The following is a 26,039-nucleotide window of genomic DNA, read 5'->3' on the forward strand; positions in this document are numbered from 1 at the left end:
TTTGAAATACTAATCAAGATGTTGATGATTTATTAAGTACAATTTTTCCTCTTGATTAGTCTCAATGTCAGCTGACCAAAGTTATATCTTTTGTACATTTTGTATTTACTGATAAGCACTTACTTCTTTTCAAACATTTGTTAGTATAAGCTCAAACACCAAGTTTAAGCAAATTTAGTTCAGAAAAAAATGACTAACTAGCTCATTTGTCTAAATTCTGAATAATCACTCATTGTTCCAATTTTATTTGTCAATTAACTTATCTTAACGCTGCTGTCCTTATTCCAAATTTATGCTAAAGCCTGTATAATTTTTTACAAGCAACTCTTGATGGACCCATGTGTTATTCCAAACTCTTCATGATGGAGAACAGACAACATACATAATACTGATAAGTGCTCAAAGAAGAAGAAAGTCTATATTAGTTAAAATAGTTTATTAAGCAAGATCAACATATTAATTTTACAAGTGTGTGCAGCAGATTACCAAATAAATTAAATAACATCTGAAAAATCCAAACTTAAGGATAGAGAAATTCAAAATTTCTACTTAGTTAATGGGCATTAACAAACCCATCTTGCACTGAAAATTACACATTATAACAGGTGATGCACATAATGTGGTATCTTGCCTATATTTAATGTTATAATGTAGTTCCCCAATGTATCCAACTTTAACAATCTTATGTTGATTCCTGAGGCCATAAAAAGTTTCCTATGTGTATATCATTCTATAATTAAGTAGGCAAAGAAATTCTACTGGTGCCAAGCAAACACATTCTTCAGGATTAAACTTTTTGTACTATGAATCTCAGCAGGATGTGAAGTTACACTGTTTACATAATACTATCTAGTGTTCTTAATGGGCCCATTCTGCAACGTAGGTAACATATCCATCACACACTAATTCAGGGGTGTTCAACATGGTTCAGTGAGTGAAGAGCAAGGAACTTGGAAGCTCAGTCACCAAAAAACAGAAGTAAGCATTGAAAACTGAAATAAACAAATCTTTACAAACAAAAGTGTATATTATATAATAAATTAAGAAAAAGGATCAAAGTGACAAACTTAAACATCAATACTGGGTACATTAAGTCATATGTACATAAAACATGTGATTATCCGAGAAATTTAGTGACATACTGTTTAACAAGTAGTAGCAAACTTGATGAAATGACTGTATTGTATGGCCAAGTTATAATAACAGTAATGACATTGGCAATTAAAAAGTTTATTACAAATATACATACACAAACACACACACCAAAAAGTTTATTTTACTCTTTTTTTTTCTTGCTGACAATCTCACTGAATAGTCCATTAAACATTCTGTGGCATAATATTTGACTTGTAAGATAGAAAAATGTGGGGCTGGGGCAAAAGCAACTGACCATTTCACTTTCAAATAGCAAATGACTGGAATGGTTCACTCACCATCCAAAATGGAAAAAAACTTTACAAAAATGGATCAATTGGTAAGCTGACAAATTTTATGTATTAATATATATCAAGGAAAAATAATATTAACATACAGCTATCTACATGTGTTGTTCATGCATGTATCAAAATCTTCTGGTTCAAGAGACCATTCAAGTTTATATCATTTGGAATTCTAATGATATTATTTGGAATTTACATATTTCTCACATCTGCAAAAAACACATTTACAAATATATTGGAATTCATCACTGAAATCATTACATAATAAACATATTTCATTAACTCTCTCAGTGTTTAATTAATGATAGTGTTCAATATTTAATATGCGAATTTTATATCTACATGTACATATGTACATGACTAGGTGACTGTCCTATATAAAAATACTTATCTTTTTCTGAACATGCTAGAAGTAACTATCAGAACACTATCTAGTGCTGATTCAGGAGATAACTAAAAAAAATCACTGATTGCAGAATGGGCACATTAACATATAGCTTATATTTTATTTATAGTATACCACACTAACAGAATATACTGACCTACATGTTCATAGGTTATCATGAATTGATTGTAAATCTCCTGTATTGATGTTTGTAGCAGGCATGTCAAATGTTTATACACCATGGTGGATCCAGAATGGTGATTAGGAGGGGGAGGAAGGGTGTATTGGCTAAACCCCTGTTTTTAATAAAATAGTATACTTTTCAATGATAACTAAGAAAGTTGGTCTTTTTAAACCAAAACTGCCCATATTTTCTCAAAACTGAATTTCCAAAGACAAAAATCTGGGATTCACTCTTGACACAACAACACATCACTAACTTAGGGAATCTGTTAAAACAGAACTAGTTATTAATTTGATGTATACAAACTTTTAAAGCAATAAAATCTGCAAGATGTATTTTCAATGCAAGTACAACAGAATCCACTATATATTTTGACATCTAATCAATATTTGAAGAAATAATTGGACAAAAAAAATTAAGGTGACAGAATACAGATTGAATATTCTGTTGTGCAGAATATATAACACCATGACAAATAACAACAAAACAAAGCTATACTATATATCATTTCTCAAGTTGTTGCACTAATGGATGTGCAGATGAAGTCTCACCCCGTCATATTCCCATTGTTATACTAATGAAATGAGGACATAGTATCATCTATCAGTTCCAATATCTTATTTTCTTTTGCATGGGTGCCAAATATCTCAAATGAAGTGACATTGGCTTGGTTGGTTTGGTTTTAATGGCACTTTAAACACATTACTGGCTATTATGCCAGGGAAATGGGAGCTAAGTGTCTTTCCCATGGACAAAGCAAGGCTGGCAACTGGAGTTGTGACATATTCAAAATATATATTTAAAATTATGAGTTGAATTGTTCCATGTAAAAGCTAGTTAAACCAATTTAAATTAAAAATCTACTCACTTAAAGTACTTTGTTTTCATCTCCATTGATATATAAATGAAACCATTATTCCTATAAAACTCTAACTATGCATACTGCAAAAATCATAATTTTACAACTAAATCTTCCATCAATTATTGACTGAGGAATCTTAAAAAGAATCAAACAAATAAAATGCAATAAAAAAATATTAACTGCTATGTAGGTGTTATGAGTAAACCTACAATAGTGTGGGCTAAACTGAAATTGCAGGAATTATAGGAATGAAAACTATGATCTATTATTTGCATGGATCCATATAATTGTTATATTAATTACTTCAGTGTAATCTTTATAATTATTCAACAGAATCTAGTATGTCAACTACTTCAATGCGTTCATTATAATTATTTAACAGTCAAGCATGTCAACTATCTCAATGTGATCATTATAATCATTCAACAGTCAAGCATATCAACTACTTCAATGTGATCATTATAATTATCCAACCAAGTCCAACATATCAACTACTTCAATTTGATCATTATAATCATTCAACCAAGTCCAGCATATCAACTACTTCAATGTGATCATTATAACTATTTAACAGTCAAGCATGTCAAATACTTATCATAATTATTCAACTAAGTTGAGCATATGAACTACTACAATGTCATCATTATAATTATTCAACTGAGTCAAGCATATCAACTACTTCAATGTCATCATTATAATTATTCAACTGAGTCAAGCATATCAACTACTTCAATGTCATCATTATAATTATTCAACTGAGTCAAGCATATCAACTACTTCAATGTCATCATTATAATTATTCAACTGAGTCAAGCATATCAACTACTTCAATGTCATCATTATAATTATTCAACTGAGTCAAGCATATCAACTACTTCAATGTCATCATTATAATTATTCAACTGAGTCAAGCATATCAACTACTTCAATGTCATCATTATAATTATACTAATAAAGTTACCATTCCCTTTAATTTCTCAATACATAATCAGAATGCAAACATTTTACTCATATTAACAAACAAGGGGGAGGGATTACAAGTGTAATAAAAAGCATGAATATACATATACAAAACTGTGTTTAATCAATACTGTGCTAAACATACAGTCAATCCTGCCTGAGGCCTGACTCTTATTACACTTTGATCATCAATAAATGAATAGTTCAAAATGTCTACTTATTCCAGTATCTCTGTCCCAGCTCTTGAAATTTTAATTGTAATATTTGTAGTACAGTAAATGTACCTTGAAAGACAAGATTCTCAATGTATGGATTTAGTATTATGACTTGTCTTGAGAGACCATGATTTTCTGGCAGAAGGGGTGTTTTTTCAAGACAGGCTCTGTTGTATATTTTCAGGCCTAAATGTTCCTGAATGAAATGTCTCTTAGAAATAAATGTCTTCTGCACTGAAACATAGGTGTAATGAAATACAGAAACTTAATTGAAATAATTATCAATTATGCCAGATGTACATAAAACATGGTGTAAATCAGCACATCAGCTCAAGATTATCAAACATGCACCAAATTCCCCACGAAAAAGAAACTTAACATACAATATTTTAAGTAAAGCTGTATAATCACTCTAATTATAAATTTTCTGTTACTTTCAAAAAATATTAAGAAATGATACGCAAACAATGTATACTAAGAACTGATTTCTTGAATTATTCTGAATGCATATCAAACTAATAGAAGATAAGGAAATTAAATTTGCAAGATCTGTTTAATGAGATTTAAATTACAGGATTTTAGAGGGAAAAAAATGTGCTTTATATTTAGTAAGAGATGATCATAATTTTTACTTTACTTTTCATAAATATGGTCTAGGCTTACAATGTAAATGACATCTACCAGTATATGTTAATCATAAAGTACAGATAAAATTAAATGGAAATCAAGCGTGATATAATCAAAATGTAGTTTTGGTTTGTATTTAACTGTTGTTTGTTAACAACATACAATCTAATTCAATATATAATATAAACAAAATTACTGTGTCAAATATCATATATCTATATATTTTTTAAACAATCATTAACATCACCTTGGAAATTAGAGAAGAAAGTAAGGAAGTAAAAAAATGATGTCAAAATTTGAATATTCATGTTTTTTTCCTCAATATTTTATTATTCAGATAGTACATGTGCTCCAAATGAAACAGAAACTCAGCAAGTATCTATACCTGTCAACAAACTGCCAGTTAAAGTTAAATAAAACAGCTGCATTTGTATCTTTGAAATGTACATTACATTTATACCAAAACATATTATTATACATCTATGTCCTTTCCCATCTTAAAACTGTTGTACAGTTTTACAGTACACATATCTAACTCAAAGATTAAAAGAACATACATTAGAAAAGAGAAAAATTCAAATGTTTCACATAATCTAATTTTATCAAAATATTAATTAAGACTTACAACAAAAATACATGTATTTTTACATCAAAAGACAAGATCAATTATACAAAACAAAAATCAAAATTGACAAAAATTATATGTATGTATACATAAAAAAACATGTTCATACACATAATATTCAACTCAGTTTTGCCCAGACTGTTCAAAAAATTAATACAAAAATATTTCCATTAGATCTTTGTATTGTTAAACACAAAGATGTTTGAAAAAATATTGAAATATTCAAACTGTATGTCATTATGCACTAGAAAAGTCAGAGTTCAAAAACAGTGCAGGGTTGGAGTTATATTTACATACTTTACAAATGATCTATTAATCAATCTTTTTGGAAATATACTTCTGATTGTTTTATTACAAATGTTATTTTTTAATTATGTTACAAAAAGTATACAAGTGAATAAATTCATTTCGTAGTTTACTCCCACAACAACACTAAACAAATCTATGTACATGTACAGATCACTATTGCTGTACATTTAAAGCTATGCTAATTAGACAGGAATGCATGATCAGTTTTTATCAGCAGGTAAGTGAACAGTGATATCATTTATTTATACATATACACATATCACAAATTATATATTAATCCAAATCTCTAGTTGCATAATGAGGAATGCATGCCATGATCATCATGATCTCGGTCAACTGATGTCATTATTCTTTATATAAATCCTACAATATATACATGCTTCCTGTATGTCTGAGACTGCTATTAGGAAATGGTTATTTACAATATTTTTTATAGCAGTAGGAGAAAATAGCACTGATGTTGATCTTCACAATCTTCAACAGGCAGGTTAATGTGGACAACAAATAAAAGAATGCAGACTCCTGGTCACTATGGTCAATTTTGTGCGTTCTTTAATCAGAAAATCACTGGATGCTGGCATCTATTTTTTAAATATAACAGATACATAGAAACTAAAGTCAAAATTGTCAGTGTTTCATCTGAAAATTACATGGATGCATATATCAGTATCTTTGTCTCTTTTTCTCCTGTAGACACTGGTAAGTAAGTGTCCAGGTGGCCACACAGAATTTGGACAGAACATCATCAGGAAAAGTGTCAAGTCCAACAACATGGAACTCTAACTCTTTCTCCGTCATCAGGGCATGCATATAGTCTTTGAACCTGAAAGGAACATAATTTGTGTCAAATGTTATTATTACTATTGTTGATGTTATCATCAATCTTTTAAACTGAAACTGATGCACTTGCTTTACCTGAGATGCCATTAATATTATTATTACTTGTCCATGACCAGCATGTCAACACCTACTTATGAGTTTAAAAAATGAGGGTATTTATTCTGCTAAAAAGACATCTTATATAAGACTTCATAAACTATCCCAAGGGTCAACCGCAGATGCTTATAAGTATAATGAAAGTCACTGATACCTGAACTATAGGTCTAAGTAACCTACTCTGACAGAATGGTGCTGAGCTCACTTAAGTGCATGCATGCAATTGGCAGCACTACACTGTTACAAATAGCAAACGTGAAACTGAGATGAAGTAAAACCAGCATTAAATATCAACCTACATTTGGTGGAAAGGTGATATACATATAAAGCAAGCACACTGACATAAGCAGTTTAAATTACTGTGACCAACAGTTCCCAAGAACATAACCAAAATGCAAAACTTCAACAAAGTCAAAGAAGCCTGATTTCAAGGTCAAACTGGATCATTTTGGGTGATCAGATATTTTACCTAACAAAATGGATCCACAATCTATAAGTTCATGACTTCCTAATCTGAGGATAACAAAATCAAAGTTATGAAGGGTGCAATGCAATCAGTTTTGAAACTAAGCTAAGTTTGTTAAATTGGTGTTGTACACATTCAAATACTATTATGGGCCATAAGCATTATAATGCATGAAAATTAACATGACTCTTTGGGGCACCGCACATTAAAAAGTAACCACATTACTTAACTGTAAGCATACATGTGATTCTATTAGTGGTAGGACAGAAATAGTTTTGAAGGCCATCTACAGCACATACCATTTTAAAGATGAAATATACTACTTTTGAAAACTGAAAGATTAAAAAAATTTGACAAAAGAAACAGAAATGGTATTTCCATGCTCTATCCACATATTATAGAAACCAGTTGAAGCCAGTCTACTAGGAACTGGAACTGTTGCAGTAGTGCAATGATGCATGGCTGAAAAATCAAATTAAAAGGGCCAACAAGCATATTGCCATTAGAATCCAACTCATGTTCAAAATTTGATGTTTTATAACAGCATGAATACTATATATACATAACGATGCATCTGTTTTGTTTGTAATCCCCTTAAAACATGTAAATCTAATGGTGTGATGCTCTGGTTACATTACATGTATGTATACACATAGTAAATTACTAACATCAAGTTAATCTTCAAGCTCAATTTACTATTGCTGAAAAATGGTATAAATGCCAGAAATGAGAAGATGACAAGAAAGAGCACTAATGGAAGAATGATCTAGTGAGGTGAGTGTGAAAGTACCAGAAATTCAGGCAAAATTAATAAAAATGCCTGACGCACAACCCCAAATGGACCTGATGTTGAGCACTTTCTCAAATGAGTATATGGATCACTGAAATTTAGGCAGAATTAGTAGATATGTTATGCTGTGGACTGGTTGAAAAAAAATTCAAATTTAGGCCCCGCCCAAGATACATTCTGAAGATTGCTATTTGAAAGGGTTGTCCCACCATAACTTGGAAATTTCTTTAAAAAATTTGGATATAAAGTCTTTTGGAGGCATCCCTTAGACCCTGGATGAAAAAGTCAACGGACAATTAATCTTTCAAGACAGAAAAAAAGACTACGGTAGATCTATGCCCCAGATATGCCTCAACTGCAGAAAAAAGTGTAAATTTTTAAAGTTTAAAATGATTTAAATGACAAAGAAGTTAAATCAGATAAAGTAAATATGCCTACCAAATTTAATATTAAGTGGGTTTTTTCTTCTAACTGTCATTCCAAGGTTTATATTCAGCAAAGTCCAGTTAAAAATGTATTTAAAAAGTTTCAAAAATTTATACCACCTAATGTAAATCTAATTAGATTACCTATATATGTATACAAATATGTCAACAAGATTTTACTTATGTCAATTTTTCCCAGTCATACTAACAAACTACTCTGGATGGATGGATGAATGTATGACAAGGACAAAATTAAGATGCCATTGTTGCAATCAGTCAGAGACATTAATATATTCTCACTTTTTCTCCTTTGCATCGACATAATCCTCATCATCTGGGTTCTGAGGAAGAGAGATGACCAGAATAATACATTCAAACATTAACTCCAGAAGAAGTCCCAGTCTCTCCAAAGACAGTGGCTGAAGGAAGGTCATCAGTTCTTCAGTGAGTTCAGCACTCAGTTCTTGGTGGAATTGCTCTGGTAATCCATCAAATATCATCTGAAAGAGAAAATTCATAAGTACATGTACACTGTATAAAGAAAGCTGAGAAAAGCAACCTATTACAATACTTATCTTGATTATTCACTGTCCAATCCCCTGTCCCCAGGATCTGACAGCCCATCCTATATCCCTTGCTGCAAATGTTGAATTATTTCTACATGGGATTTTCATTCCAAAACAGCATGATTAACATCATGAATTTCATTTTGATGTGGTTCAATTTAGTATAATAACTGACATTTCAAATTAAAACTCTATTCTGATTCTAAATAGTTAGGTTTCACTTATCCATTTAAAGGCTAATGAAACAAGAAAGGATTTGTTTCTGAAAGTGAAACTTGTCTCCCCATCCCGCCATCACTGCATAGTATTTGACAGAATGAATACATAAATCCAGCCTGGTCAATAAAATGATGTCTGATGTAGAAGATAGAGGATATTTGCTTGTGTAGAGTGACAAATGGATACATTTCATTGAGTAAGTGAAATACTCAAGTTTTTCAAACATGAGATGAAATATATCCATTATTCACTCAGAACAAGCAAATTTATATTTTCTTTTTATTTTATACTCAAACATACTGACTAGATAAAGTGTACACTATATTGAAGCAGCGGATTTCTTACAGTGTCCCATGTAATATCAGCTGTTTATGGTTTATGTTCTTTTGTGTTGTTTGTATATTCACAGAGAAAATGTCAGTAGTTATGCAATTCCAAATTCCAGGTAAAAATGCACATAAACAGAAACAAAATAAATTAATAAAATGAATAAGCACATTGTCAGATCTGAACCTGGTACCCCTGTGTGACAGGTTACCATGCTTATCATGTCCCACTTTAAAGAACAAGATGAAGACAGAAAAAACTTCCTTCCCATATGCCCATCTTTACAGTACAAACACCAGAAACAGATCCATAAAATCCTAGGATTTTTGTCTTGAATGGAATGTGCTGCTAATTTTCTTAGAAATGACAGTGACCTCATGTTACAGTGTGTACTGGATTGCAAATAAGATTGCTTTTGGTTTAAGCACTAACCATATCCAGGAATCCAATTTTTCAGTAGAAACCACCTTTACAACCTGTATAACCTGAAAGCAAGAAGAACTTCTAATGTCTTCCATACCTGTCTCTAACTAAAAACAAAATGTGGCTTCAATATAATATTCCTGCTATACTTCCAATAGTTCTCCCTCGTCTGTGATTGGTATGGTGTTTGAAATAATTAAAGAAAAAATTATAAATTCAGCATGAGCATCATGATTTGGTGTTTTGGAGAAAGAAAGAAAGAAAGAAAGAAAGAAAGAAAGAAAGAAAGAAAGAAAAAAAGAAGAAAAAAATGAGTGTTAAATATGATTGATAACATTGTACCTGATTATGGAGTGCAAGTTGTTTAGTCTTTTCCAAGGATAAAAGTAACCAGAGTGATTGCGCATGTTGATACTGACATATCTGTTTGGCCTGTGGAAGAAAAATAAAATCTAATATCTTACAAGGATCATAATGATCAAAGTGCAAAAATGAGAATTATACTAATTATTATACTAATAGTGTTTTATCCAGTAATGTTAGCATATACAAAAGTCCTGCAAATAAGTACTGATAACACTCACCTAGCTTGTGTTTGCCTTAAAGATGACTGTAGTAACTGGCCAGGATATCAAAGTAAAAGGGAAGTTTAAGTCTTATATGAAATTTAAATAATGAGAGATTTATAGTCACAAGTACATAAAATGATGGTGTTAAAATTATTCTAGTTTACTATATTCTATGTATGACAGAAAAGTTTCAACATTTATTGCAGGGCTAAAACCACACGACTTAAAATAAAGGACTTATATGAACTTCCCAGTTAAACCTGACTAAAGGGACCTAATTGTTTAATGAGCTTCTATATTTCTCACATGTACTCAAATTTGGCTTATTGTTTGTTTTGGGGATTTCTTTGAATTTTCCAAAAAGTTTGCACAGTCAGCAAGCTCTCTCTAACACCTGGTAAAATTGATATGGAAGTTATTCATTCCAAGATGCCAAAAGCAGCTGCAATTAATCAGGAAAGGACAATTCACTTTTACTGATTCATCCCACATCAAAAAATGCATATTTATGTTGAAAATATGCTTACTATTATTACCATTATCATGATAGAGTGAAAGTTAAAGAAATTCACCTTGGGGCTATAAAGGGACTGTTCCATTTTGAGCGTCTCCACCATGAATTTGTCAAGGATGTTGTCTGGGGTGCCACCAATTGATTTCAGGAAGCTGATAGCAATGTCAAGGTTATCCAGTGCCTGACAGAGGTCGGGTAAACTGCGGAACTCCTCGCTTATTTTGTGTTTGACTCCACTACTTAGAGATTCCTGAGGGGTAAAATATTGAAACAATCTTCTGACTTAAGGAAATGTGATGAATATGTACAAATATGACTTATTACCACTTGTCTGTATATGGATGGATTCCAAGGTACAGTCTTTACAATGTACAAAAGTAAAAAAGAAACCTGTAAATCTTTTAGACTGAAAATGTCTTGAGGAACACAAGATTAAGGAGGACATTGCATGCAAGAAATTTCCAGAATGTAGAATTAGTAGTGATGGATGCCTTACAAAGGGCCCCACTCACTTTAATTTGCTCAGCTGGGTCTTCAACAGACTGTATAGGGTAACAAAAATTAGAAGATGGGTATCCAGGGGAAATCACTCCTTGAACTAATGATATGGAACACTGAAAATTAAACTCATCCAAGATCTCATCAATAGACAAGGTTCATTCCATACCTTGACATGGCAAATACCAGGTTATATATTGATAAACCATTGCCTTTCCATACCATGATCCAGGAGTTCTGCTATGTGGTATATATATTATGTGCCTCATGTTGCAACTATTTTTTTAGTTAAGGTTGGATTGTGGTATTTTATGGCATAGCAACACTTTGTTGGTTATAGTATGCAGAAGCAAGCAGATTATAGGACACTGAAGGACACATCACAGTAGTTGACCTGATCCAATAGAACTTGCATCCTTCTGCCTTAACCACTTAGGTTCCTGTTCCATTTTTTTTTAATTGTCACTGTAACTGCAATATTGAAATATTTTGACATTTTGACCCCACCCCCAGCTACCTAGAGGAAAAGTCTCAAACAGGAACCTGGTTATCATATACACAAAGGTTTGGTGAATTTCGACACAATAGCTTTGATATTACAAACAGACAGATGGAGGGTATCACAATATTTCCCTGCAAATGCTTGGGGTTAAAAATTGTTTATGTTGGGTGATCAAACTTTCAAGGTTCAAGGAGCCTTCAAAGCAAAATCATTATTTATTCTTACATTTAGATGGTGAAGGGTACCATTTGGCTTTGAATAATTTAAGAACATTTTTCCTCTCACCTGTGGAATTTTCTCTTGCAGCTTTCTGAAAACTGTTGCATTAGTGTATTCAGCTCTATACACCATCAGCTCAATCTACAAAGCATAAAAAAGTGAATAAGATTACTCTAAAATAAAAGGATGCATTGTCAGTCCAATCAAATTGCTATCTATGCAAAGGACACAAACTTGTTCCAATACCCAGTACTGTCATAAACAAATTCCCCAAATATACTTTACTGCAGGATGACCTTTTTATTTAAAAAATTCTAAAAATGTCTTCTTTCTTTAATTACACTTGAGCAATATGGTTTATGTTTGCTTTTTCTGAAAAGACTTTTCAAAGTAACCCTCTGAGGTAAAGAACTTTTCAAGGCTGTTCAAACCCTGTACTAGTATACTGTAGACCTTTGTATCATTTAGAAATCAAAGGATGAACTATATACATCATTATGCATAGTACAGAAATAATATTACCACAATATGGATGGGTTTGGAGACTTCAATAAAAAGTACATTGAAATTTTGAACTTGTGATGCAATACAATTATTAGATGGATATATATTTATAGACAATTCTCTTTTGGTAGGAAGAGAGAAGAGTAATATTCAGCTTTTTGGTGTTTTCTTGTATGCATTGTGATGAACTATATTTTATGAGATTTATCAATGTATAATCTCAGTATGTATTGATGAAACAGAAATTACTGACTTAATCCAATACATGTAAAGAAACACCATGATCAAGAAAACGAAAGCTTATCCTCATTGTCCTGTGGATAATAACACTTCTTTTCACAAATAAGTTTTAAAAAATGAAAAGAAAGAAAAAGAAAAAAGAAACAGAAAAAAGAAAAAGAAAAGAAAAGATGAACAAAAGAAAATAGGACATGTCTAGTTTAGAACCACAACAAATTAATCACTCATAACACAGATTATATTTCTTACGTTCTGTACAATGCAATTGCCAAAATGCAGTTTTCTATCTCTCTCTCATATATATATATATATATATATATATATATATATATATATATATATATATATGTTTATGTACCATACATGCATATATATATATATATATATATGTTTATGTACCATACATGCTATTATGGTTTTCATACAGGTATGACAACATTTTCTTGAAGAATATCAACTAGTCAAGCAGTGCCTTTTCACCGATTACCTTATACATAAAGAAAATAAAACTACATATACATATATATACATATGGAATACATAACCATGGGTGGCAATTTTATTGATAAGGATTTTTTCCCTCCTGTTTGTTTTGGACACCACATAATTGCTTATAATTTGGGACAGAATTTTTTCCCCTCAGAAAATATATAGAATATATGGCTATCCATTTTTTTATTTATAAAATTCATGTACCTACAATATCACACATGTCCCTTTATACCTCTCTAGGTCCAGACTTTTTTAAGTAGAAACTAACTGTTACCATGATGTTAACATATTTGTATAGGAAAGCGCCTTAACTACACTGCTGTCAGGCATTTCTGCGCACCTAAGATTTTCGTTTCCAATATTGAAGCAAAACACATACCGAATTTGAGCGACTGACAAAAATAAAATACAGCAATGATTCCCATTTGAAAAGATGCAATTGTCACCAGAATATTATGTTCAAAATAATATTAATTTTGGACACAGGGGATACCACTCCCCTGTTTTCCTGACTCGCGATATGTTGGCCTATTCTGCACATAGCTTTAAAAATATGTAATGTTTATCCATCTTGCTATAGAAATGAAATATATTACTTTGGACTGTTTCTGTCAGCAGTTCAGTCGAGTAATTAGGTCAGGTTTATAGCTAGTTTACAAAATTCAATGTAAAAATGCCAATAAATGGCAAGAGATATTAAGCAAACTAAACCGATCTTGCAAAAAAGTTAGTAAAGTTCAACATTTTATGAAAAATAAGCTATTACGTGGAAGTGAAACAATAATGAATAGGATGTAATGTGTTTACAACATTTGGTTGATGGGGAAAAATTACTACAGAATTTAGAAATAGACTATATGCCGGGGAATTTGTTGAGAATTTATGTTCTAGCGGCAAGTAGACATGTTTGGAAACTTGGAAATTTGGATTAATGTATAGTTTTGTTTTAAGGTACACATTTCCATCTTTTATATAATGTATTTATTTGTATGATTCTAATAAATGCATAGCAAATCAAATTTTCTGGGTTACAGGTTCAAGAAGGTCATGGAGTGGGTCTTCATGTTGCCATTTAGAAATCACATTTTTATGTGCATTTCGAGTCTAAATGTGGAATATTTTTGTACACTTTATGAATATCACTTTTCTTAATTAATGTACAATTCTTCTTTCTGGATACAAAATGGATTTTTGACCCAAAATAGCACGTGATCAAGTGTTTACAGAAATGACGTATCGTTGTGCAGAATTACCTGACACACAGAATAGGCCGACATGGCGGTATTCCAGAAAAAGATTTACCTCTATGTCTATGAAACACTTTCCAAACAAGAATCTGTCAATTATTTGTCTTTCCAGGTTGGCAAAGTTGTACTCAATGGTTGTTCCCTTGCCAACCTCAAAGGAATAGTTGCAGTTGGCCAGAACCATGGGAAGAATATCCTGCTCTGGGTGGTAGCTGATGAGGTGAGCTGGAGTTATGTCCCTTACTTTAACACTAGGTATCTCAGCGACTCTTTAAGGTGGAAAAATAGAAAATATTCAACATTAAAGTTAATAAAATAAAATAAATCTCATACAAATGTTAATATATTTCAAGGCACTTTCCATTAAAATTTTAATTACACATTTTATAGTATGTTATTTTTCAAACTAAATATTTCGAGCAAGTCTCATGATATAACAATGCTCTTCATATTATTCAAATGTTCAATTTGAAAAACAAAGAAGGTCCATCTTTCTCAATTTACTAATGGCTAACAGGAAGAGAGCTGAAGCTAGCTTACACGGTACAAGGTGACTCAAGTTTCTCCCTTGATGATCAAGTGTGTGTGCATATGTGTGTGTGTGCATGCGTGCTTATGTATATATGTATGTATGTATGTATATATGTATGTATGAGATTCAAACAATACATCAACACAATACTGGCTATATAGTGCTTTTTAAAGTTAAGTTCTAAGAATGTAAACTTAAGATGAAATATTGAAGAAAAAATGTTAGGAAGATAAATCCTTAAAAGATGAATATAAACATAGAGTACTACCAGAAAAAAGGCAAATAAATCATGTTCTGGGTGGCAGCTGATCAGCTGAGCTAGAGTTATGTCCCTTATTTTCACACTGGGTATCTCCAGCAAAATGTTAAAATTCTTTTCAAGGTATATAAAATAAAAGACAAAGGTAACAATATGAACTAGTTAAATTAAAGGATCTAAGTTTTCAACTGTTGTCCCTAAACGGCCACTGATTAAAGCATTAATTGAGGTTCTCATCCGAGACTCAAAAAAATCACTGTGACAGTCAACCGACTTGTTTTCACCTCTGAATAGACAGTATATCACATTTATAATGATTACACACTGAAACCCAAATAAAATATAAAATGAAAACAAAAACTTCATGTAACAAGATTTCTTTCATTGGTGTTTATTTCATAAAGTGTTGCCACATGGCATTTAGCAGTAATTCAATTTATTGTATTATTCACTGTGAATTTTTAAAAAAAGATACCACAACAAAATATGTTATTAAAATATCTGAATTTCATGAAAATTATTCAAAATGTGTACTAACTACCATATTCAATAATAACACAAGTACCAATTTTAATTGTGATTGATAGCAGTCTATTTTTTGTCTTTTCTATTTTCAAGAGGGACCCATGCTTGCCTCTGGATTATAAGAAGTTTATGAGTTTTCCAGGCAAAGATGCTAAAATAAATGAGCTAAGTATATGGAATATTAATTTCAGAAATGGGTGAATGCACAACACCTTTGCCTGCTTTATTTTTCCCTTCATTATCCTCATCACAATGTGGCTTGGCAGTCAACAATACAGAATTCTTTTTCAACAATTTATGAGCAAATCAAAATTCTGCAACATTTATGAGATTATAGGTTCTTAAATTTAAGATTTTGAAAGGTTTCATTGTAGTTCAACATTTCAGAATGGCTGTAATTTCTGCAGTAAAAATGGAGGCTTTATCTGGTAAATGACTCAAGATGGTGCCATGGAGTGCTGCAATGGCCTCCATCTTTCAAGCTGTCTGTATACATGTATGTATGACCAGGAGGATTTAATTCATTGAATTTTCTTGGGCAGTGAGTGGCTAACTGGTCTAAGGCTCCTATCCTTACATATCATTCACATCTCACATATGCATAGCTGCCAGCCTTCCAGGCTCACAATTAGTGAAAATAGGGATAAAAAGTAGTGAATTTGGACATGAATTAGTGAAAAATACCATGACAATAACTCCATCCACTCTGACTGTCAATAATACTATACTATATCAAGATTGCAATATAAAAATAAAACACTACATATATGCAGAAATATGTCTGCATTTCGATTTATTATGGTATTCATAAACTTCACTTTTTCTTGTGGTTATTTATCAAGACATGATACTGTGGCAGATTTGAACTTCCTCAACTGCTTGATCGTAAATTTGTTTTCTAAACAGTTCAGACTTCTTGCCTGCTGGTTGATCTTGGCGACTAAAATTGCTGACAAATTTTCTGCAGCTAAGGAAGCCCTAAAGTCTGTCTTATTTTTCCTCACTAGAGAAAATACTCTTTCGCTGTCACTGTTGCTATGAGGAATGCACAGGAGCTGCAGCACTTCTGATTCTTCCACAGGAAAATTTGAAAGCGATTTTCGAGGCCGGGAACATTTATCAGAACAAATGTTTAGCACGGTCTCCAGCTGATCAAGGTAGATTGTGTTCAGCAAGAAAACTCACAAATAATGCTTCAGCATTGGTAGCTTGCAGGTCTTCTGCCGATGGATTAAAATATTCAAGAGCTGAAATCTGCAAATTCTTAATTTTCCCAACTTCTATGTGTTTTTTGCAACCGATGTGCTTCCTCACATCGTCTCTGCCACCATGCCCAATACTACAATTAGTGGCACACTGTGTGCAAAAAGCATGATGTATAGCAATGTTTAATGGCAGAATGTACAGCCAATTTTTGATATATTCCAAATGAGCAATACATTTCTTTTTCCTTGGTGGTGAAGACATTTTCAAGATCTTACAAGCTATGCTGAACGGTAACTAAAAACCTGCCTATCAAGCTATAAAGCAATTGCCTGCCTTAAACATCCAGCGCTTCAGAAATTTCATAAACCGAAATATTAAAGAAACAAACCTTTATTAAGCAACCACCTCTTCTCCAAGGTCAATTGTTTCTCTTCCAATGGGTCATTAATATCATATTTGTTTAAGCTTTTCATCCCGCCATTGTAAAAACTGTTGAGTTGAATAGCAAAAACTGGAACAAAATTTTGCCTTCCCAATAAAATGGATAACTATAGTATATAATCTCAGAGACCAGGCACACACAGAAGTATCAGTTACATTAGGTGCTGATCTTGTATCCCAACTGGTATGCAATATGTATTTATCACTGAATTGTACATTCAAGAATAAAATTTAGATACCAGTTGAATGCCAAGGCTTGCATGCATTAGGCAGCATATAAGAGTACAGGATTGTACCATGGACCCTAGATATGCAATGTAAGTACTGGAACAATTTGCCAGTCAATAAGCCTTTGTTTCTACGATATCAAGCATATGAATAAACCTTAATGACATGATGTATAGTGAGAACAGATAGGGCTTAGAGTGTACCAGGGTGATTCAGTCAGATAGCATAATGATGATACAAAGCACAGGTTGCTCAAAGTTGAAATAAAATTCAGTTTTTGATTCTGTCATTCTAATATTGATATATCTAATTCTATCTAACATTGATAACAAATGTAAAGAGAAATTTTTATACTAAATTTTATGTTGCTCAATAAACTTGCAGTTCTTAAACTTTTATTAAAAGAGCCATGGCAGATTAATGCGTAGATGGTTGGGCTTGTAATCCAAGGGATTAATACCAACCCAAGCACACCCAGGTCACTGACCTCAGTGTGTCCTTGGGAAAGGTATTTAGCTCCAATTTCCATGGCATCAGAAACCAATGTCATAAAAGTGCTGATAAAAATAACAAAAAATCTTTTATTTTTAAATGGAATGTGTCATAATTTTCTTCGAATTTTCCATCAAACAGCAATTTCCAAAAAGCATTCTATTAAATTTCTTTTCAATAGTGCAAAAATAAAATAAAATAACACTGATCAGTCTGACTTTGTTGAGGCAAAACAGTCATTTAAAACAGTTTTGTTTCCAAGTTTTTATTAAACTATATGGGCCCATAAAGATTTTGTATGAATTATCTCAAACATCTGTCAAGATAATTTTCAGAATAGATTAAATATAATATATTTACATCTATTAGTACAGTCAAGCCCTTGTTGTAAATGGACACTGCTGTCAGCCTTACCCCCTGTGGACATTGGTGATGACATTATGTAGAAGGAGTAATTAAAAACCTATGTACCTTTATGTGTAGACTGAATTTTGCCATAAACTCTGACATCTTACCTTCTTTTGGCCTTTTGGTAATAATTATCAAGGAAATCATTTTGTTTGTGGAACAGGAACTCCAGTACAGAGTAGGCACACTGGCCAGCATCACTTGCTGTAGGCAGAAGCAGGGACACAGGCGTGGAGTCATCTATCTGGCGTCTGCGGTATTCCTTAGGTACAAATACTGTAAGGATTGGAAGAAGAATGATTCTGCTATTAGGCTATCCCATGCACTTGTGTATGATTTGATATTTTGGATCTCTGATATATAAATGTCTAGGGCAAATTCAAATCCGTCACTGTTATGAATGCAAAGATATTTTCTCTAACCGTATGTTTTCCACAAATAATGGCCATATAAGGGATTTGTGAAAACATCATCAGGCAATTTTAGAAGAAAAAAAAGGTCATAACAAATTCTAAACAACTTAAACTGAATGTTTTGATACTGATGACATCCAATAGTTAATCTAGATGACATCCAATAGTTAATTTAGATGACATCCAATAGTTAATCTAGATGACATCCAATAGTCAATCTAGATGACATCCAATAGTTAATCTAGATGACATCCAATAGTTAATCTAGTTGACATCCATTAGTTAATCTAAATGACATCCAATAGTTAATCTAGTTATCAAAATCCTGTAAATGTTTTGATGACATCCAATATTTAATCTACACAACATCCAATAGTTAATCTAGTTATCAAAATCCGGTAAATGTTCTTGCACAGAACAGTCACTCCTTGCAGCAGTTTACATGCTGCATGTGAGGTGACCATGCATAGTTCTGATGGTGTCTCAGTTATAAAAAAGTATTTGATGTTAAAACTGATAAAGAGAAATCTACAGAACATAAATCATAAATTTTCATAGTGCAACACTACTGTAATTCTGGACATTTAATTAAACACTTGCTTCTATCTTACCTAAGTTTTCCCTGACAAGATCCCAAACCTCTGCATACTCATCCAGTAATTTTGGAAGTTCATCTGTAAAATATAAGAAGAAAAAAAAGATGCTCAACTTCGTATAAGATTGTACAAATGGTTGCCATTGGTCTATACAGACAAATGCAAGAGCAGATGGCCATGAAATATGAGTCAATAAGATGTTTTATGAACAATAAAACAGAATCAGCATCATGTCAATCAAGTCTGCTGGTACATACAAATGTCTGTCTTGTAAATAATCCTGAAATTGTGGAATAAACAAGTCCAGCATTCTCAAAGCTAGTGATAATTAGGTGTGATCTTTCACACAAAGCAAGAGCCAAAATTATCCATTCAGCATGAATCAGCCTGATTTGATGAAGTTTTAAGTAGAATCTAGTGGCTAAAGTTGGTTTGCACATAAGGCAGGTTAAAAAACAATAGAGTGCACTTGATTTTCAATTCAGTTAGCATCTTTGCACACTGATGGATAATGGACACATAAAAAGCTGGTAGTGATAGCTAAATGCATTGTGGAAGGGGCAGCTGGTCACATGTTTGGTTCACACATGGAATGACACTATCTGAACTGATGAGGAAGTAAGTTGAATTGTACCCCTTCTATGCTACTGTTAAAGCCATGGTCATCAGAAAGTAACTAATGGTACAACTTTATGGACAGTGTTTTAAGGACGAGATCATTCACATGTACCTTAATAACCAATTAGCTTAGTGTTGTTGGCTGTGGCAGGTCCCTTTGATGTTGACTGTAAGTGATTCATCCTGACAAGCATTTGATCTGTCATCATACAGGTGGTAAAATGCTTTTAACCAATGAAGCAATCACCATTTGTTGCTGGCATGGTTTTGTTCATTTGTATTCTTTATCTGGGGTATTTGTACAGGTTAATCCCTGAAATTAAATACCTACACAATATGCAAACTGTGAAAACTAACACCTTGAATTTAAGTACCCATGAAAATTTGTCTTTTAAAAACAAAATTAAGACACAAAAATAAATGATAAAGCAGTATGATGGTGGACTGGCAAAATCTGTATTTAAAAAAATGAAAGGTATTTATTGCAGGATGCTACCAGCCAAATTTCCTTCAATTAAGTGGTTTTGAGAAGACAACATTTAACAGTTTTTCTAATTTTAGTCATAGCATCACATTTGATCAGATCAGCATCATTTGTGTGACATGAAACCCCATTAGGCCAGTATACATTTTGTCAATTAGTTCAATTCTATTTAGTGGTTTTTAAGAAGTTTTGTTTAAAAGTTTATTTATTTTTAGTAATTGTGGCCACAGTTGATGGTGGATTGGCATTGGCATTATTTTGTAAAAGTGTAAAACCATTCATATAAGAGTACTTTTAAATTTTGGTCCGATTCTGCTAGCACTTTTTGAGATGCTGTTAAAGGTCAATCTATTTTAATTAAAAGGCAGTCATATGTGATGATGGATAAGCATCATTTGCATAAATCTGAAAGCCCTTTATGTAAGGATGCCTTATGTCATATTGGTCAAATTCTGTTCAGTGGTTTTTCAAAAGAAGTTGTTGAAAGATTTTTCTGTTTTTAAAAACAACATGAGAGGGTGTATGAGCATCATTTGCATAAATTTTAAAGCTCCTTATGTCAGGATGCTTTCTGTTAAATTCACTCACATTTTGTTCTGCAGCTTTTCAGAAAAAGTAATTTCAAGATATCCTTTTAAAAGTAATGGTGATGGCAGAACAGCATCATTTGGTCAAATTCTGTTCAGAAGTTTTTGTTAATAAGCTGTTTAAAGATTTTGGTATTTTTATCAGTAGCCATATCTGACGAAAGACTGGCATAATTTCAGCACATTGAAAGACCTTTACACCAGCATGCCTTCTGTTAAATTTGGTCAATTTCTGATTAGCAGTTTCTGAGAACAATTTGCTTTAAGTTTTTTAAATTTTTAGTAATGACAGGCATGTTCGATGATGGATTTGCATCAAATAAACAAATCTGAAAGGCAGGAATGCTTCATGTAAAATGATATGTAACTTTATAAGGCAGTTTTTGAGAAGAAGTTAAAGTAACCATTGTGAATAGATGGCAGATACCATACAATGGAATACTGACAAAAAAACATACCATAAACTCACTTACAACAATCTGACAATTATTATTTGTATATGTTATCAATTATTGTTTCCACACTAATAAAGAAAATACTGATGAAACAGCACAGTAAGTAGCTTTAGTTTTTATATTCACTACATTGTACAAACCTCCATCAGACTGTTTTTTGAGCATCTCCACTGTGATGGTGGAGGCTTCAGCACGATCCAGCTTCCTTTGATATTTCTGGAACAGGATTCTCTGCAGCTTCAAGATGCTGGGAAGGTAGCGAATTGCCCGCAGATGGTGCTCCTATGGTAAAATAAATACCTAATTAGGGCAGTAGTCGTGGATCTAATGTGGGCCAAATTTTATCAACATGTATTCAAGTCTAGACATCTGATTGGTAAAACTTAATTTAAGTTTGTCTAATCAGCCTGCTGAATTCTATACATAGAGATAAGTTAGGAATAAAGCCAGATTCTGTGGACTTGTACTTACATTATTTATTTAACACTGTTCAGTATGTTTTCATGCCTTATCCTTAATATTGTAAAAGGCAAAAATTGGCAGTATTTAGCTATGTTTTATAGAAAACTAAAGTAGCTTAGTTGTCCAACACTTCAAAAAAATTGAGAGTCAGTAGATTTGGTTTGCTTTGGTGTAATGTAGCACAGCAACAATAATAGGTTATTAATGCCAAGGCAATTTGGGTAAGTGCATAGCCCAAGGACACATCATGGTAACTGACCATGGTTGATGCAATGGCAGAATTTGAACTAAAACTTTTTTGGTCACAAGTCAGCATGCTAAAAACAGGATGCACAATTCACCCCAAACCACTCAAAACCTGCCCAAATCCATTATAACATGATGCAAATCAAATGAAATATGCGCCAGACCACAAGAAAACATTGGAAAGGGTGTTATTTTGTAGAAACAAGCAAATTATGTTTTCACTTGGAATGTACTGATTGGGTCCATTTGAACCTGACAACCAGCGCTGAATCCAATGATTTGTCTCCTGTTTCATCTCCACCCAATGTCAATACTAAATGTGGCATAATTTGTTGTCTGTTTTCACAAAATATTATTCTTTCCAACATTTGCCTTTGGTTTTGGGTATATTTTGTTTGACTTATGTCATGTTTGTGTTTGATTAAGGCATGTTTTGGGTGAATCTTGTGGCTGTGCTACACAACAAATCAATAAGCCTGATGCCTCCATTAGTCACCTCTTATGCAGGATGGTGCATCAGGCCTATTCTTCTTCTCTAAGCTCAAAGCATAAATGCCAACATTGAGAGAGGTATAAGCAAAATGTTTGCTAACATAAGTGGCAAAAAAGTGTAATCTGAGCAGAAAAAGTGTACCGGGTAATTTATAAATTACCTGCCCTAATTACAGTTGACTGTATGAAAAATGTATAAAAAAATTTGCTGCCTTCCTGGATCTGCAGCTGGTCACAATTCTTGGCATGAATGGGCAAAATCCATGTGAATTATGACCAAAATACAAACAAAAAACATACTGACAAATAATTTAGATTCAACAATTAACTATTCCACATGTCTAACTTTCAGTAAATGATCATGAAGTCCACAAATTCTTTTGTGCTCAATCTGAGTGCTGAATTGCATCACTCTAATATTCTTCTTTTTATATTTGTAAAGTGGTGAGGATTTGTCCTTTTCTGATCAGAGATGTATTTAAGCTTAAAAAGATTGATCTGTTCTAATAATTTTCATCCACAAGACACACCATAAAATCAAGATTCACTAAACATCTGGCGCCATTTTCTTTAAAATTAGAGACTTTCTCTATCTAACTTGATTATCAATATAATGAATCTATGAGACAATCTGTGAAAATAAAGTCACCTATCTGTTTTATTGGAAACTGGTCATATACAGTTGCTATAAATAGAAAATAAGGAAAGTACATGTAGGTCTAGAATGGATAATTACAGTATGCTATTCTTGTGCAGCATTCTTTCCTTTAGAATATTTTCAAATTTATATGCATGAGATTAAGGAGATGATAATAAAAATGACAAAACTTTTTATTATTTTTTAAAATGAACTGGAAAAGTGTAATCCATATACAGGTGAGTATAAGATGTAGTAAGGTGAAAAAATGTATAATGATTATGTCAAAAGTGTAATGGTTGGCATGTATGCCAAACAAAGTGGAGGGGGACATTAGGAATTGAACCTATTACATTAATGCAGTGGTACAAAGAGTGGTGCAGTGACCATTCTGTTATGGACACTGAGGTTTGAAAATATATTTGCATAAATCTGATATGTTGGGTCCATACAGAATTGAAAATAGATGATGGGGTGGGAAATTTCCAAGTGAATAAAAAAGGAGGAGGCTTTCTATATATAGTGACAGTTCGAACAGTAAAATAAAGTTAGACCTTGCAAGTATGATGTGTGAATTTCATGAATCTGGTTGATTTTTTATCATGACTTTTTAGAATGTAGTGTTAATTTCACAATCATACATCCTAGAACAGGCCCTTGATATGGTTATCTTTTATTACACTAAGAAATGAACAAGTTCATTATCCAAGATAAAAATATGATAAACTGAAAGGAGGTTTTTAAATTTACAATGTTTGTACCATATTTTTACCTTACTGTTTATGAAAATATTAAAGCTGAACAAGGTGTTTACTTGCAAGCATGAATCCACACATGAAAAGGAGAACCTGTCCAGAAGACAACAATGTATGGACTGGTACAGAGGAAAATACCAGACACACAACTCTGAAAATTAGGTCAGAGTGATCAGCTTTTGTTATGTCAGAGTTATTTTCCTTGACATGCATTGACATACCAGTTTTCATGAGTTTAGTGAAATAGGGTCAAAGATACTGAAATGTAACTAACTGATAACTGAGTATTAAAATTAGGTTTCAATGGTCCAGTTTTGGTATGGCTGAGTTGTCCTCCTGGACACACCTACACATGCCATGTTTTATGAGAGACGAGGAAAAAAGATCCAAGATATTGTTGGTTTGACAAATGGATAGCTGAAACATAAAAGACACTAAAGTGGGAAATCTTAGTTTTGATATGGTAGGTTATGCATCAACATCAACCTTTTCATAAAGCATAATTAAAATGGGGTCTACAGATAGTGACTGTGTAACAAACACATACCTAAGAATAAAGTTGCTCAAATGTGAATATATGGTCACCCTGACCTAGTGTTGGTATGGTAGAGTTACTCTTATTAAGATGCATTCACATACCAATTTTCCTGAGTGTAAAAGGGCTCATGATATTAAGGGTGTAACAAATTTCTGAAAAGTCATAAGTCACATGAGTGTTAACATTAAGTTTCTCTGATCCAGTTAAGATATGGTTAAGTCACTTTCAGCTGCAAACACAGACATTTTTATGAGCATTGGTGAAAAAAGTGCGAGTTTAACCAAAAAGAAAGCTGAAAATATGAGCTTCTTTTTTTGAGCATGTATCCCCTTAATGGTTGTTGTTGTTGTTGTTGGGTTTAACGCCATTTTTCAGCACATGATAGGCTATACATGGTGGCCAGTATTAATGGTGGAGGAAGAACCCGGGAAAACTCCGGAAATAACCACTGACCCACGAGAAGCTATTGGCAAGCTTTCTCACATACCCACATTGGCTGAATTCGAGACTCGAACCAATGCCGACAGAGGTGAGATGGCAGTGATTCGTAACTGAGAGCGCTTTAGACCACACGGGGCCCCATCCCCTTAATGGTGTTTTCATGAATGCAGGTGAAATAGGAAACAAAATCTGAAACAAAAGCTGGAAGTAACTGAAAGCTGAAAATACAAATGTCACTCTAGCATGAAAGCTTGGTAAAATAAACCTAGTTTTGGTAATGCTGACTTGCTTTTAGTGTGATTATACACATATAAATTTTCATGAGAAGTAGGTGAAATATCGTTGAAGATATCTGGAGTGTAATGAAGAGCTTAAACACAGAAGTCACTCAAGCTTGCAAATTAGATCATCATGACCTAGTTTTAGTATGGTTGAGATACTTCACTTGAGAGATATCTGCATGCCAAATTTCATGTATGTGATTATACATTTTTGAAGTCAAACAAGTAAAATCTTCCAGGCACTAACCTAGGACAATTGTTTCTTGTACCTATTTTATAGCAAGTCTGGCAAGCACTACTTTTTGTACTTTAATCACTTTACCTACCTCTATCTGGGCTTTCATGCCCTCCAGGTATACTAAATCCTTGAATCAAACTCTATTCATTCACATCCCATGAT

At 32.7% G+C, this 26,039-nt stretch overlaps 1 protein-coding gene across 1 annotated transcript in view; it reads right to left on the reverse strand.

Moving 5' to 3' along the window:
- Window positions 1-421: 421 nt before the first annotated feature.
- The window catches only part of LOC149786038 (E3 ubiquitin-protein ligase rnf213-alpha-like), a 269,011-nt gene continuing 243,393 nt past the window's right edge, over window positions 422-26,039 (reverse strand). The window contains exons 68-76 of the mRNA XM_089978107.1: window positions 21,928-22,069; window positions 19,659-19,721; window positions 18,742-18,910; window positions 14,599-14,812; window positions 12,127-12,201; window positions 10,900-11,091; window positions 10,101-10,190; window positions 8,524-8,723; window positions 422-6,429 (exon numbers count right to left, since the gene is read on the reverse strand). Of these exons, the coding sequence (XP_089834233.1) occupies window positions 6,270-6,429; window positions 8,524-8,723; window positions 10,101-10,190; window positions 10,900-11,091; window positions 12,127-12,201; window positions 14,599-14,812; window positions 18,742-18,910; window positions 19,659-19,721; window positions 21,928-22,069 (1,305 nt within the window). The 3' untranslated portion in view covers window positions 422-6,269. The remainder of the gene's footprint in view (window positions 6,430-8,523; window positions 8,724-10,100; window positions 10,191-10,899; window positions 11,092-12,126; window positions 12,202-14,598; window positions 14,813-18,741; window positions 18,911-19,658; window positions 19,722-21,927; window positions 22,070-26,039) is intronic.

This window comes from Sinohyriopsis cumingii, chromosome 12, assembly GCF_028554795.1.
Source record: "Sinohyriopsis cumingii isolate HCF-2022 chromosome 12, ASM2855479v2, whole genome shotgun sequence".
Taxonomy (NCBI): Eukaryota; Metazoa; Mollusca; class Bivalvia; order Unionida; family Unionidae; genus Sinohyriopsis; species Sinohyriopsis cumingii.